Genomic DNA, 15760 nt, shown 5'->3' with positions numbered 1-15760 from the left:
AAATTTTAAAAGCAGTACAAGAATCCAATGGGCTTTGGCAATAAAGGCTACAAACAACTGTGCTTGGAAGAAGGGGAACAGTAGTACTTTATGAGTCGACACACCTGAATATATGTAGAAGATCAGCCTCCCAATTCCAAATCCCATAATTCATTCCACTTATGGGATTCCAACTTGAAGCATAGACCCAGGATCTGGTTTCGCTATCTCCATCGAAGTCGATCAGTTCCCACCCCAAACACACACACTCTCTCAACTCTTTCTCAAAATAACCACCACATGAATGGGTGGGACTCAAAAGGGTAAAGTCTCCTTTTTTCTCAGGAAAAAAACAAAAACAAAAGCCAAGCAGGCAGATAGGGGAGGAGGCCTTCTATAAAAAGAGTAGGGAGAAGCAATGAAAGGTGATGGTAGTGAGGTTTGAATTAATTTACCTTGGATTTTATCTAATGTTGCTGCTGCCCTAAATATTGTTACATATAAGCCCTTCCTCAGTACTAGGACTCTCTCTTCCTATCAGATAGTCAAATAAAGCTCTACTGCTAAAACTAATATAACTTGTAGGGGTGTTGACCACTTCTTCCCAAATCCTAGAAGCAGGAGTCCTGCCCACACAGGACCTTGGTTACAGGCAGATGTCTCCCACTCTACCCTAAGGGCAATGCCCTGGCTGGTTGTCATATTTCACAAGACTCTGAAAGAACTCCAGGTTCATTTAAATTGCACCCAGGTTAGTGAACTTGGTTTGAGCCAACATGGCAGGTACCTGTCAAACCACTGAAACTAGCAGATTCCTTCTGAATTCTGGGAAAGCTGGTAAATTTTTTTTTGTTTGTTTTGTTTTTTTTAATTAAGGAAAAGTGAACATGGAGAACAAGAACAGGGAAGTAACTCTGAGGAGCTACTCTTTGCAAAAAAGAAATAGCAATAGGCTGCAAACATATCAAGGCCTAATCCTAGTCAATAGATGACTGATGTTTAGGGAAGGAATAACACACAGATGTTCTTGAAGGCTATATTGTAGCCAGAGTGGAAATCCCTAGGTTGCACAAAGAAACACCGTTTTAGTTCTCTCAATTTTCTCAATCACATCATTAAAGAGATATGTGGACTTGTCTTAGGAGAGGCAGTTAGGGAAACGTCTTGCCCAGAAAAATGAAGTATAAGGTTTCTGTTGTGATAAGAATTCTTTCTTTCCCCAGAAACTAGTACCAGGAAGAACTGGGCAGGGTTATAGTTAATCATTCACCCCAACACTTAAAGGACATTTTCAAAGGCTTGGGCAGAACTGGCTTCGGGCTTTTCCTGTGCTGTACAGCAGGTCTTCTAGATCACCTAGACAGTCATCATCAGGTAAGGAATTGGCCTCAGGCACGTTAGCTGGGGGAAATCCTACTGCACAGCATCCTCCCCACACTTTGAATGTTGTCATATAGTAGTGATTTGTTTAAAATGAACATCAAGGACAATGAGAGGGAGACAAGGGAATAAGATGTCATAAAAGGGCAGCACACCACCTGAGGGATGAATATGGAAAGTTGAAGGGAAATGATTGTTGTTGCCAGGCAGCCACATGCAGTTCTGCCTTGTTGCCTTGGTAACAATGGTGTGGAAGTAGTTACAGAGGGATCTAGTTCTTCTTTCTAACATTGATTAGAGATACCAGCCCTTTCTACCTGCTGTCTCCTCAATGTCTCAGAACAGCTCCAGCGAGCTTATTTGTGCAGTGGATTGAAGTCTGGACTGACAACTTCAAATTGCCGTAGGTGGGGGGGACAGAGCATACACAATAGTGACAACAGAATTAAGTAACAATTACTCCAGTCGGTTTTCCAGATCCCAACCCTCTGGCTATGTCAGCTCCCTTCCCAAAGGACTCCATGGCAGGGGTGTCTGCCCCCATGGACAGTTTTCTGAGAATCTCCTTTTAGATCTCAGTCCCAAGATGATTCTGAAGATACCGCCCCATTTTGGTTCCCATGCATATCCTCTAAAAATCTTCCAAATGACCCGGTAACCAGGACAGGAATCATATGGGGTGAAGGACATGAAGTGGCACTTGGGCTTCACTTGGGAAGGACTCAAGAAATGAGTTGGGGTTGGGTTGTTCACTTCCATTTCCGTTTAATATAAGGAAGTGTAGCTAAAAAGCAAATATAGGGAGACAATGTGTTTTAAGATATTCCCTGATTTTTCTCAGCTGTTTGACAGTCATTCCATCTTATGCCCAATGACTCAAATAGGCCAACATTTTACTTAAATGATTAAGAAAAGAAGCACAGAAGTAGAGGTACAGAAGCATATTCTTGGCTATAGATTTTGCCCACCAGCCTACATCTTCCCTTGCAGGTACAATGGAGGAATCTGTATCATCTGTTGCAGAAGATTTTATCCAGAACCCTAAATCAAAGAACTTAAGTGACCCATGGTCGTATGGGCCCTTGCTGGTAATGTTCTTGTTCTACCTCACAATTGTGGTTTTCTTACTCTTTGCAATTTTTTTCAACCTCTGCCTGCGATGTCTGACTCCCAAATCTCAAAAAAATGAAGCAAATTAACTTTTATGAAAAGAGAAGAAATTTGTCTGCCAATCCCTGCCAGAAAGCCATCACCTCTACCCAAAGTCAAGTCCTCTGGTCAATGACCTCCACCGAGGATACTGTGAGATTCTAAAATAATAGAAGTTGAAGAGATCGTTTTTGGAGGGTTGGACAAGATGATTCTCTGAGAATGGAGAATGTTCTGTGGTATCTGGCCTGTAGTCTTATGTCTTCCTGCTCCAGGATAAGTCCTTCAATGTCTTCACTAAAGATGTGGGGAGAGATGAGGGAAGAGGAGAATATAATGCAGGAAAAATCACATCTAGCAAGCTCCTCCACCCTGGCCTTCCACCTAGCCACATTTCTCCTGTTTTAGACTACTTCTATTGAAGACTCTAAAAGGCTGAGTACAGCAGTTAAAGATCAAGACAACACATCTTGGCAGGGATGGTTAGGGGCAAAAAACAAATAAAACCAATTCCTTTAAATTCTTCAAATCCTGAGAGTTTAATTTTCTGTTTAGCCACAAATTCCTGAGGAAGATTCACTCATAAAGTTAATATGGGGATAGGACTACAGGGTCCTCACTGCCTGTAGCCCAACTCAATTAAGGGCTAACAGCACAATCCCTTTCCCCTCAAAGTGTTAATATTTCCCAAATGGAAACTAAATGGTGTTCATTACAATAACATCAAATAAAAAGCCCCATCATGAAAAATCAATGTTTCCATCCTAGGCCTGTAGCCTAGAATCCGAGAATGACAGAAAAAAACCAATAATTGTTTTTATTCAAGTCTCTACCTTGAGCATCTCCTCTTACCACATGTGAACCTAAGGCTTGAGCTGCCACTTACAGATTCCCATTTGCCCTATGCAATTCTACTCTACCATGAAGGATACCACAGCAGAAAGCTCCCCATTACTTTTTAATAAACATCAACTGATTTTTTGATTCTAGGTGTTCAGAGTCCAATGATCCTCTTTTATTTTTCCAGAGAAGAGATATTTTGAATTTGTTTGAATATTTTTAAATGCAGACATTCAATCATAATTACAATAATTCCAATCAGAAATTTTCTCCTGAATAAGCATGTGATAAATAACAAAAACTATAATCTATATATATATAGAATCTATATATACTAGAATCAACATCTGTCTAAAATAAGTATATCAATATCTGCCTAAAAATAAAAGTGATATAAAATTATTAAGAGCATATCCCTACACAAGGAAAAGTTACTTCTTGGTTAAAAGAAGAGATTAAAAAAATAATGCTCTGCTAAAATAATAAAAGAGAAATTTATTATCCTTCACTTATACTCATTCTGTATACTGTTTTTTGTGATGTGCTTAATATATCCCTGCTCTATCTAATTGCTTCCCACACCATTTTCTCCTACCTCTGTCCTAAAAGTTCCTTTCTAAGGACTTTTTAATTAAAGGAAGCAGCCAAGGCAACTCTAACTTAAAATTGGGGTGGGTTGTTTTAGAAAATACAGGTATTGTAAAACTACATGTCTGATGTTTTTTCCAATACGGTGTAAGGGCAGCCTGACATGGAAATATACAAAATTCTTCACAAATCTGACCACTTTATAATGTTTTAGCCCACTTTAATACTTTTTTTTTTTTTTTTGCTGAGGCAATTGGGGTTAAGTGATTTGCTCAGGGTCACAGAGTTAGGAAGTGTTAAGTGTCTGAGACTAGATTTGAACTCAAGTCCTCCTGAATTCAGGACTGGTGCTCTATCCACTGCACCACACCTTTACATTGTACATTTTAATGAATGGTTTCCCTTAATTCCAGAAAGCTCTTCAGGACACAGGGACTAGAATTGCCTCTCTGACCCTTGAGTACTATGATAGACTCAGTGATTCCTCCCATGGACAAGTTGGGCAGGAAATTCAGAGATGAAATCAGGGAGAAATGTATGTGGAGTTGGAAGGGGGACAGAATGGAGAGAGAAAAGACCATAGACAGACATGTCCATTGAGGCAAAGAGAAGAAAATGCCAAAGGCAGTATAGGACTAGTGTGTCCCTGACTCCAAAAAGGAAGCCCAGCTGCAGATTCCCTGGACTGCCCCTTCTGTAAGGCCTCTGTGTCTGTGGCAAGGAGCTGAACCCCTGTGGAGAACTTGGCCCTATGTCCCCCACCGCCCAAAGAGGCATCCAGAGTTTTTTCCAGGAAGCAGAACCAAAGTCCAAAGCGGGTCTGACAATTAGCAAGAACACTTGGCTCTTTCATCTCTTAGCATAAATGAAAGCCTTTTCCAGAGAGCCTCAAAAGACCTAGTTTAGCAGCTCCCTCTAATTTCAGGCACTGAGAACACAGGCCAACACTAGCTGTGGGAAAGGGTAGTTACTGAACTCCAACCCACTAGTCCTGCCTGTTGGGTGTGGTTCATAATCTGGCCAAGTCAAATTATGGAGAAGGAAATTACTTCCGTCTGGGAGCCACTTTCTCATTAGAGAAGATCAGAAAGTAATAGAGCCAAGAACAAAAGAGGGTGAGAGGAATACTAGAGCTTCTGGGGGGTTTGGAATGACCAATGACAAATATCCCCTCCTTTCTCTTCTCACTGCCACAAATCTGCCTAGTATAGGCTCCTGGGATCTTTTCAAGACCACTGGAGCATCCCCCTGACTGGCCTCCTTGCTTTCAGCATCTCCTTTCCCCAATCCTTCTACATATTGCTGCAGGGGAATCACCCAAAACATACATTTCACATGGAACAGCTCTAGTTTCCAGAGGCAGCCCTGACTTCCACCACTCCCTTAATGCCTTCTTTCCAGAAGTAATCCATGCCCTCTACAGACCCAGGCTGATCATCAGCCCCCAGATTCCTCCCTCTCTTGGGCCCTGCCCCATCCCATCCCCATGAAGGTAAGAGGCTGTGAGTCATATCTGTTACACACATTTCCCCTCCTTTCTGGTCTCACCACTTTTGGTCAGCTCTGGCAGCAGTCACCCTCTGTCCTGGCCTCCCTAATCTCCATGGTTCTTCTACCCAAACTTCCCAACAACTGCTGCCCCATTACGTTTCCAAAAAAGCAGCTTTGATCACATTACTCTTCCTGTTACTTGCTTGCTGTATTCGGAATCCTCCACAATTTGGCTCCAACCTTCATTATCTTCTACTACTCCCTTTATCAACCCCATTCCTTATTCTCAGAATAGAATCCATACCCTGTAGCTCTTATACCATTTATCTTATTGGAGAAAAAGCCTGTGTCCCAAATTTCTTATGTTTCAATCCTATCCATGCTTTCTGAACCACTTCAAATGGAACATTTCATGAACATGCAATGCTTCCTAATTTCCATCAGACAGAAGAGATCCCATTCCTAGCCAGTTTTATGTGTCTTTTCTTCCAGACTATACTGTAAGATCCATGAGGTCAGAAGAGAATGTATTTTTTTCATCTCTGTGTCACCCTCATCACTTAGCATAGAGGCTTTTTGAAAAAAAAGTTGTTCAATAAAGGAAGACTATGAATTAATTTGAATTGAAAAGGCTAATTTGCTTCTCAGTTGTAACAGCCAATTTCTTCAAACTAAATCACAGCAGCCCAAGAGATGAACTGGGTCAGGTACTTAGGATTACTTGGGTCTTAAAGTAAGCTGCCATTCTACTGAAAAAGCTGCCCAAAGGTAGACTGGGGAGAAGCAGCACTGTTTTCCTCCAGAAGTCCCACCTTAATGGAAAAGAGTTGCTTTTTCTGATCTTTTCATATTAACAATACTTACTCTAGGGGAGGGAAATACTCAAACTAATTTCATTCAATTCCAAATAAGAAATGTTACTTACCCCACGTTCTCACAGAAGTCCACCAGGGACTCGAAAGCTGCCATGCTCGCTTTATCACAGTCCTTGTTCCCTCTCTTTTCCTAGAGGTAATCAAAGGCCAATGAAATAAGAATTCCCAGCCCAGTGCAAGTTCCATCTGCCCTGTGCATGGGCACTAGGCAAGAGTGAGCACTGAGCCTTTCAAACTACATGCCTGATGTTTTTTCCACACAGTATAAGGGCAGCCTGACATGGAATTGTACAAAATTCTTCACAAATCTGACCACTTTATAATGTTTTAGCCCACTTTAATATTTTTTTTTCCCTGAGGCAATTGGGGTTAAATGACTTGCCCAGGGTCACAGAACTAGGAAGTGTGAAGTGTCTAAGAATAAATTTGAACTCAGGTTCTCCTGACTTCAGGGCTGGTGTTCTATCCATTGCACCACCTCGCTGTCCCCACTTTAATACTTTCAATTATTTATGAAACAAAATATGATTATTAACCATTTCAATGATATTAGATGAATCTTTCTATAACTTTTGTACTTTACTTTTTGCAAAAGGGAAGAGAATGGAATCTAAAACTATAATCTTAGATTCTTTTAAAACTCAAGACTGTCTCATGAAAGGAACAGTCTATGTAGGTTTACAAAAAGAAGCCTTAATCTGGCTATATCAAAAACAATCATGTCAGACTGACTTGTTTTTTTAAAAGGGTCATCAAACTGGGAGGACCACAGGAATGCTATAATTATAGATTTCAGAATATCTAACAAAATTCTTCTTAAGCTAATCTGGAACTTACTGAATTATCAAACCCAAAGAATAGTCATTAATGAGTTGATATCAAATCTTGGAGAGAAATATCTTAGTGAAGTGATCGAGAGACCTGTCCTTGGCACTGTTATTCAATGTTTATTAATCACTTAGATGAAGGCAAAGTTGATTAACTTATAAAGTTTGAAAATGACAAAACTAGAAGGAATAAAAACTTGCTGGAAGCTGATAGGGTACAAAAAGATCTCACCAAAGAGGAATAAGGAGCCTCATTGAATAAGATGAAATTTGAGTGAGAAATATAAGCAAATGAGATCTTAGGTTATATTGAGAGATAGAGGTCTAATAAGGTGATAGCTCCACCTGGCCCTCTCTGGAATAGTGTGTTCAGAATGTCCAAAGGGAAGAAAACTAGGATGGTGAAGGGTCTGGAGACCATGCCATAAAAGAAAATGGGGAATGATTAGACCAGATTTTAAATTCATGATATAGTAGAAAAAAGATAAAACAGGATTTGTTATTAAATAAAAAATTCAGTAGAGTCTGATTCTCTACAACTCCATTTGGGGTTTTCAAAGCAGAAATACTGGAGTGGTTTGCCTTGTCCTTCTCCAACTCTTTTTACAGATAAGATATTTAGACATACAGTGTTAAGTGACTTGTCCAGGGTCAGTCAGTGTCTGAGACCAGATTTAAAATCCAGAAGATGAGTCTTCTTGACTTTTAAATATATGCTATTTTAAAGATTACCACATGAAAGAGGGATTAGGTGAGTTCTTGACACCAGAGAAAAGAGAACTAAACATAAGAAATGGAAGTTACAGAGAGACAAATTTAGACTTGACCTAAAAAAGATGGATGGCTCAGGAGGCAGTGGCAAAGCAAAGATCCAATTATTGGGGAGATGTAGGATATAAGTTGGACTAGATGGCTTCTGAGATACCCTTCAATAAAATGTCCTTGCCATGGAAGATTACACTTCCTCTGCAGTCCCTTCCTCTGACTGGTCTGTACCTCCTAGAACCATCATTTTAAAGAAAATGCTCAGGCCAGTTATTTTCACTCCTTCATTCTTTTCTGAGCTCCATTCAAGATTCTCTGCTTTCTCTATCACACCTATCACTGCTTCACCTTTTCCCAATTTTTCAACTTCTTTTTATGTATTGTATTCTCTTCTAAGCTCCATGTCTTTATTTTTGCTTGCATTTATATTTTTTAGGCACGTATTAACTGCTTAATCAATATCTGTTGATCTTCCAGGCTAAACTGAGGCCCAGATCAAAGAGTGAATTGAGGCCTAGACTGAAGAACACCCCCTTAACCAGAAACTATGGACTCAGTAAGACAAAAAAAGAAAGGTTCAGACTGTTAGAAGGGGCCTTATCTTACTAGTACTTGAAAAAGGTGACTTACCTGGATATTAAACTGGAGAACTAGCTACTTGGCTTAGATAGGAGAGGTGAAGATTGACAGCCTGGACAGGTCAGTGTATCCTCCATCATCTAGGGCTATTCTTCAGTTTATACTTGACTATCTATCCTGAGAGACTGTATTGTATGCAGGAAGGCAGGATACATGACGAAAAGGTGAACCTATGGAATCTTAGGGTTCTGTGCTATGAAGTTCTGTGCTATGAATAAATGCAAAGGAATCAGATGCTAGTCTCTTTTTAAAGCAGAAAATATCAAGAAACTTATAGGAGCATTTCAAGGATTGAATATTAATTCTTTGAATTTGTCACAGAAAAGACTAAGGATTTAATTTAAAACTTTTGAAATATAATCCTTATCAGAGGCTGATTCTAAAGGGATTCCTTGAATCTTGAATCATAACAAACTCTTCAAAACCACCAACTAGCAGGGGAAAAAAGCAAAGAATCAAATTACATAAAATCATAAGATTCTTACTTTGCAGGAAATTTGAGCCAGGGTTACTACATAACCAACCAAACAATACTACTGAAATTGGATGTAGTTTTGAGGAACTGCCTTCTGCCTAGACTGATGGAAGGGGGGAAAATTAGCTTGAGTAGCCAATACCTAAACCTGCCTAAGTTGTCATCTTCAATGCCTGGAATAAGTCAGAACACTTGGTAAAGATGGTTCCAAAGTAAGACAGTTCAAAGAGTAAGTGATCACAAATTCTTGTTGCTTAGTTATGGACTCAATACTCTGATGCAGGCTGTAATAAGGGAGCTGTCAAAGAATAGCTATAGAACAAGGTACCTTATCCACGTCAGATGTCAAACTTGCTATTGGACAACAGTAGTCCTCATTTTGGGATCTTTTTGATAAATAATTTCTCAATATCTTCCCAATGTTTTGTTCTATTAAAAAGTTCATTAGGCTGTTGAAGATGTCAAATGTCATGTGAATTTGCATGAAACTGGTAAATATCAATGAATGTTAACTTTTTCTTCTATACTATTTTAATGGTTAAGAGCTGCTCAGGTACATGCAGTAAGTTCAACATTAATTAATATGATGAGCCCCAAAAGGAAGGGTTCATTCTGGAAGCTGATTCACCAACTTGCATAAGCAAGGATAATACAGTTGAGATCAGAAACAAAGTTAAGTTAAAGCTTACATGCAAATTTTAGTGGGTTTGGAATTATAAATGGCCCCTGCATTCCTTGTCTGGGCAAGATAGGTCAACTCAGTCTTTTTTTTTTCTTCTTTTTAGTTGCATTCTTTGTTCTTGATGTAAAAAAACGAAAGAACAAAGATCTCAGTAGGACCTTTATAGTTGAAGCAATATTCTCTGTGTAATACTTGTGAGGTAATTGTAAAATTTAAGGGTTTGGTACATTTATTTGAACTCAACAGACCCTAGAACATATTCAGGATTGAGGACTAAGTGCAATAAGTGTCATCCACAAATATGTTAAGGGTAATTAGCTGTTGCAAAAAAATCTACTTAGACTTTAAATGAACCAATTCATAAAGGAATTATTTTGTTTTATATTAATAAATGCAAAGGAATCATTTGCTCAAATACTACCTTACACCACAACTTTAAATATTAGCAGAAATAATGACTCACTCTTGGGAGAAAAAAATTAATTTTGAGAAAAAGACAAGATAAATAGACAGACAGGTTCAGACTGAGAAGAGGGCATAAAATTTAACTTATTGATACCCAAGCCTCACCTGCAGTTTTGAGATCTCCTTCTTTATCAGAAAGCAGACCTGATCCCGATCATTTCTGGAGTAATAGAGGCGGCACCAAGAAGGCTGTCCATCTCTCCCAGCTCGTCCAGATTCTTGGTAATACCCAGCCATTGACTTGGCAATATTCCAGTGGGCCACAAATCTGCAGGACACAGAGTAAAAATCAATGAAGAAATGAAAAGCTGAAAAGAAGGGGTGACTCAATCTTGTGGTTGGTCTCCCTGCTTCAAGTCTCTCCTTATTCCAATCAATCCTCTACTTGGCTGCTATTCTGACTTTTCTAACAAGCCCACCCATGTGTCTCCTGATTACCCCAGAATAAATTGTAAAATGCTCTGTTTGGCACTTAAAACTCTGTAACCTAGATCCTTCCTATCTTTCTAGCATATCATATTTTATTCTTTTATGTTAACTTTATAAAACCACACTGGCCTACTAGCTATTCTTTGAACAACACAATCCCTTCCTCTCACTATGTCTTTGCACTGGCTGTGACTCTCACATCTGGAGTGCTCTCCCTCTTGGTTTCTTTCAGGCCTCAGAAGACTCAACTCAAATCCTACTTTTGGTAGTAGAGGTTCTCCCCATTTACACTGTATAAATTTTGTATGGAGTTATTTGCATGTTGTCTTACCCAATAGAATTAGAGCTCCTTTAAGGCAGGGACTATGTTTTTACTTTTCTTTCCCATGTCTTAGCACAGTGCTTGGATTTGTGATTAATAAGTGTTTGCTAACTATTATCAACATAGCAAGCCTCTCTCCTCAATGTTGAGACTGACAGATAGGCTAGGAGGGTATAGTATATTAATATGAGAAGGGGTAATGATCTTGGGGTAAGGAGAGAATAGGCACCTGTATCTTGTCTGCAAATTTCAGTGCCATACACCAGCCTAACCTAAAATTTAGCCATAACAAGAGTTAATTATAGTGGAACTTTAAGAATTCCAGTGTACATATGGGAACAAAGAGTAAAGATACTAATCCCCTTTAGCCTTCAGACCAAACTGTTTTCAATAGTTGATCAAATATTACTAAGAACTATTTTAAAATGTAGACTTAAGAAAGCTAACATTTATCCTATATTTCTCTGGTCACCAGTAAATAGTAATGAGAAGATAAATTCTTTACCCCCAACTACTCTAAAGTACTATTCAATTACTTAATGTCACCAATAATCTATTAATTGCCTGCCTTTCTAACCATTTAGGAGAAAAATGTCAATAAAGAATGGGTAGCATTGTGGGGAGAAGAGTTATATAAGAGGATACACAGTATCTATATTTAGTTACACTGGGGTGAATGCTCTATCCCTTCCATGACGGTGGAGAGAGTCCTGCTTTTTTTATTTGACCACAACACAGTACTTCAATTGGCCCAGTAAAGAACAGCAGACTCCTTTGGACTCCTGAGGGAGCTGCTCCCTTTTTGACACTGAAGCAAGAACACCAGTTAGCTCCCTTGGGTAAGATATTATATGCCCAGCTTTTGGACAGTCCCACAGGACTCAACCAACCACTTGAGCCAGGATAACTGCCTACCTGACATTTGCTTTGTCTACCCCCATCCCAAAACTGATGGTTGCAACAATGACAGGAACTTTCTCCTCCATCCACTCATTTTGAACTAACATCCTGTCTTCAGTCTTGAGCCCTGTGAAAGAACCAAAGAAAAGTGAGAGCTCTGAAAGGAGCATGAAGTTCTTGGAGTTCCACTTGAGATTCCCATCCCCTATTAGTGTCCTAGAGATTCTGAAGTATTAACCAGTTGTGTGACAGGGCACTCAGAGGAGAATCTGAGAGAAAATCAGACCCACATATTTCATTTTAAGCCTTACTTTTTTGGGTTCACTTTCAGAGGAAAATAATGGAGCTAAGAAAGCTACCCCTTTTTCAATAAGAAATGCCAAATAGTCCCAAGGACAAAATGATTTCTTGGAAGAAGTTAAAAAGAACTTTAAAAATCAAATTTTTAAGATTAAAAAAAAGTAATCCAATAAAATTATGAAAAGAAAAACCAACCAACTTAAAATAAAGAATCAAAAACCTAAGGAAGAAAATAATTCCTTGAAAACTAGAATTGGGCAAAGGGAAGCTAATGGCCTTTTGAGACACAAAGAAATGATAAACAAATTAAAAGAATGAAAAAATAGAAGAGAATGTGAAAAGATCTCATCAGAAAAACAAGTGATCTGGAGAACAGATTGAGGAAAAATAATGTAAGAATATTTAGACTACCTGAAAATTATGATTTTTTTTAAAAAAAAGCATCTTGATACAACACTACAAGAAACTGGCAAGGAAAACTGTCCTTAAGTTCTAGAACAAAAAGGCAAAGTGCAAATAGAAAAAAATCTACCAATCACCATTTGAAAGAAATCCCAGGAGAAAAATTTACAGGAATAGTAACATAGACAAATTTCAAAGCTCCTAGGTTAAGGAGAAAAATATTGGAAGCAACAACAACAAAAATTAAATACAATGGAGCTATCATAAGGATTATATAAGGCCTAGCAGCTACCACATTAAAGCATCATAGATCTTGGAATAAAATATGAATAAAATCTATGCAGCCAAGAATGGAAAGAATACAGAAAACTGGGGGAAAAACTTTCATAGATAATTTCTCAGAATGTGAATGTGTTGGAATATTGCTGTGGTGTAAGAAATGATGAGCTGTATTGATTTAGAAAAACATAGAAAGACTTGTTATATAAAGATGCTTTCCACCTTCAAAGAGGAGATGACAAATGGAAATAAGCATACTACAGTCTTACACACATGTGAATGACTGTATTATATGTATATATGCACATTTATAGATATTTACATATGCATGTGTATGAACCAATGATTAATTGTAGCTTTTTGGGGGAGGGAGATAAAGGTAGAAAAGGGGGAAAAAATAAAGTAAAAAGTACAAAGAAAACCTACAAGGAAGCAAAAGCTGGACAGTTTGAAAACAACGTATAGTATTTTATTATGTAGGTTTTCTTGAAATGGAAATTTATTGTTTTATTTATTTTTATTTATTGTTCTACTACGTTCATGGCAATTTTTTCATCTTTTGTATTTAAGTTTAAAATAAACTTAAAAACAAAGAAATAAACTTTACTTTAGTCCCAGTTCCTTCTCTTTGAGGCTTGAAGCCCAGGTCTCTCTTTCTTTCTGAAAGCAAGAGATAATATACAACTTGACTACCATGAAGCAAGGAAGACTAGACAGGGTTCTGAAAATGCAAAGGTTTAGACTCCATGTAACCCTGTACCTGCATGATAAGCCTTGGCTTTTATGCCCCTGGAACTGAGCTCTTTAGCCACTTGTTCACAGGCTTCTCGCATCCTGCAGTACACAATGCCACAGCCAGGAAAAGCCTATATGAGAAAGAAAATAGGGTGCAATCAGCATTAAAAAGAACAAAATGACCATTGGCTTTTTCTTCTTGATAGTCCTTACAATCTATTCTATGTGCGCTATGTGGGCAAGCAAGAAATCAACATTAGCAGGGGCCATTCTGATTTGGGATGCAAGAGGAGAAAAAAAAAATTGAATGTAAGCCTTTTAATCCCATCTTGTTCCTTTTCATCATTCACATTTCAAAGCTCCTACACAGCAATAGGATCTATTATTTTACCCTTCAAGTGAGAAACTAGATTAGAGTATCAGAATGAAGGAAAATTCTAGAAAACAAAAAACTCTTATAAGTTTTTTAAAAGCTTTCACCACTACCAACCAAGAAAGCTACAAGAGAAACAGCCACAGAAAACCAATTACATCTGTGTAATACAAAATATAGGACCTATAAGTAATATCCCAAAGATCTAGTAGTTTCCCTGTATCTGTTCCCAATAGTCATTTACCCCTTTGTCATTCTTCTGCCCAAGTGCCTTCAGGCAGAAATCCTTGAGGTTTCCATAGGGATCGCCAAGAAGGTCCTTGAACTGTACATCATAGAAAAGGTTCGCCCGGAAACAGGGTGTCTTGAAGATGGCAACTGGCTGTCGCAACTTAAGGGCAGTGACCACATCTTCTTGAACTTGCTGGGTAGCTGTTGCAGTCAAAGCCACACAAGGGGCATGGGGTATGCGTTTCCTCAGGGCACCCAGCCGGAGGTAATCAGGTCGGAAGTCATGCCCCCACTGGGAGACACAATGAGCCTCATCTACAACCAGGTAAGAGAGAAGGTGTCGGGATACCAGTGAGTTCAGAATGGGCTGAAAAGAGGCAGAGGCTGCCATTTCAGGAGTGATATACAAGAGCTTAGTCTGTGGCTTTTCATTCTCCAGATCCAGTAGAATTTTCTTTTTCTCCTGAGCAGATAATTTGGAGTTCAGAGAGCATACACACACCTTCAGGGCCAACAAGTGATCTACCTGGTCCTAAATAAAGAGAAAGGCAAATTCTGCTCTTAGTTCTCAATAACTCATATAAATCCCCAAGGACATTTCCCACCTCTAATAAGCTCTTCCAGTATAAGACACCTCTACTTTATTAAAGGATACAAGTTTCCCCTCCTACCACTCAAATTGCTCATGCTTATGACTAAAATTTTGTAAAAGGAAAAAAAAATTACTTTTATGGTGCTGATATCCTGATGCCCTTTCTAAGGTGACCAAGATCAGAATGGGGAAAAAAAACTCAGCAAGATGAAGAATTAGGCAGAGTGAAGGAAAAGCACAAAGCCACACCAGTTCACTTTCTCTGCTAGACAGTTTCCTCTCCAACCTATATGCAGATAAGCCAGATAATCAGTAAACAGAAAACAGGAAAGCTCAAGCTTCTCAAAATCTATACCTCCTTCCAACATCCTAACCCAAGCAGTGAACAACAGAGAACCCAGCTCAGTGTATGACTACCACATAGTGAAAGAAAAGCTGGAAGGGAAGAACAGGGACAAATAAAAGTAAAGAATACACTAACCTTAGTGTTAGAATCCTAGTGTTAATTCAATGGAATTGATAAGAAACAATGCTTATTGGTACACACATTAGAGCAAATCTTTACAAGGTATTAAGTCACTAGAATTGATAGAAACAATGCTTACACCTTTAAGAGTTTACACATTAGAGCTCACACTTTTAAGAGAGTTTACACATTAGAGCTCACACATTGAACTTCACAAGTATGGGAGATACACAAAGTTAACTTTGTAACTTTGTGAATTCACATCTTTCATAATCCCACTCTTGGAGGAGGAGTCAACCTTTGAGTTTACACCTCAAAGAACATAAAAGGAGCTGAATTAGTGAAGTGAGTTCAGTTCAAGAGGTTGACAAGCTAGAGACTGCAGTCGGGCAGAACAGAATGAAAGATTCGGAGGAGTGGAACCAAGATTCAGAGAGAGCTGGAAGCTGAACTGGCAGACAAGCTGCAAGAGTTCTTGGAACCAAGGAGGGAGATAGGCCTCTAAGAAAGCTAACCGGGCTGTTTTGGAAGAGATAATAAAAGATTGGATTTTAACTCCTGGCTGTATTTGAGAAA

At 38.7% G+C, this 15760-nt stretch overlaps 1 protein-coding gene and 1 long non-coding RNA gene across 3 annotated transcripts in view; one reads left to right on the top strand and one right to left on the bottom strand.

Moving 5' to 3' along the window:
• The window catches only part of RECQL5 (RecQ like helicase 5), a 36224-nt gene that overhangs the window by 17111 nt on the left and 3353 nt on the right, over positions 1 to 15760 (bottom strand). For both annotated transcript variants that reach the window (XM_051995078.1, XM_051995077.1), the window contains exons 4-8: positions 14140 to 14658; positions 13548 to 13653; positions 11822 to 11933; positions 10261 to 10423; positions 6353 to 6432 (exon numbers count right to left, since the gene is read on the bottom strand). In XM_051995078.1, the coding sequence (XP_051851038.1) occupies positions 6353 to 6432; positions 10261 to 10423; positions 11822 to 11933; positions 13548 to 13653; positions 14140 to 14658 (980 nt within the window). The remainder of the gene's footprint in view (positions 1 to 6352; positions 6433 to 10260; positions 10424 to 11821; positions 11934 to 13547; positions 13654 to 14139; positions 14659 to 15760) is intronic.
• LOC127560469 (uncharacterized) lies at positions 1360 to 3037 on the top strand. Its single transcript, XR_007953339.1, has 2 exons — positions 1360 to 1762; positions 2350 to 3037. It is a non-coding gene; the product is annotated as an uncharacterized LOC127560469 (long non-coding RNA).

The sequence above is a fragment of the Antechinus flavipes genome, chromosome 4 (genome assembly GCF_016432865.1).
Source record: "Antechinus flavipes isolate AdamAnt ecotype Samford, QLD, Australia chromosome 4, AdamAnt_v2, whole genome shotgun sequence".
NCBI lineage: Eukaryota > Metazoa > Chordata > Mammalia > Dasyuromorphia > Dasyuridae > Antechinus > Antechinus flavipes.
The sequence above is the reverse complement of the archived record's forward strand: the minus strand, read 5'-3'. Positions and strand labels throughout refer to the sequence as shown.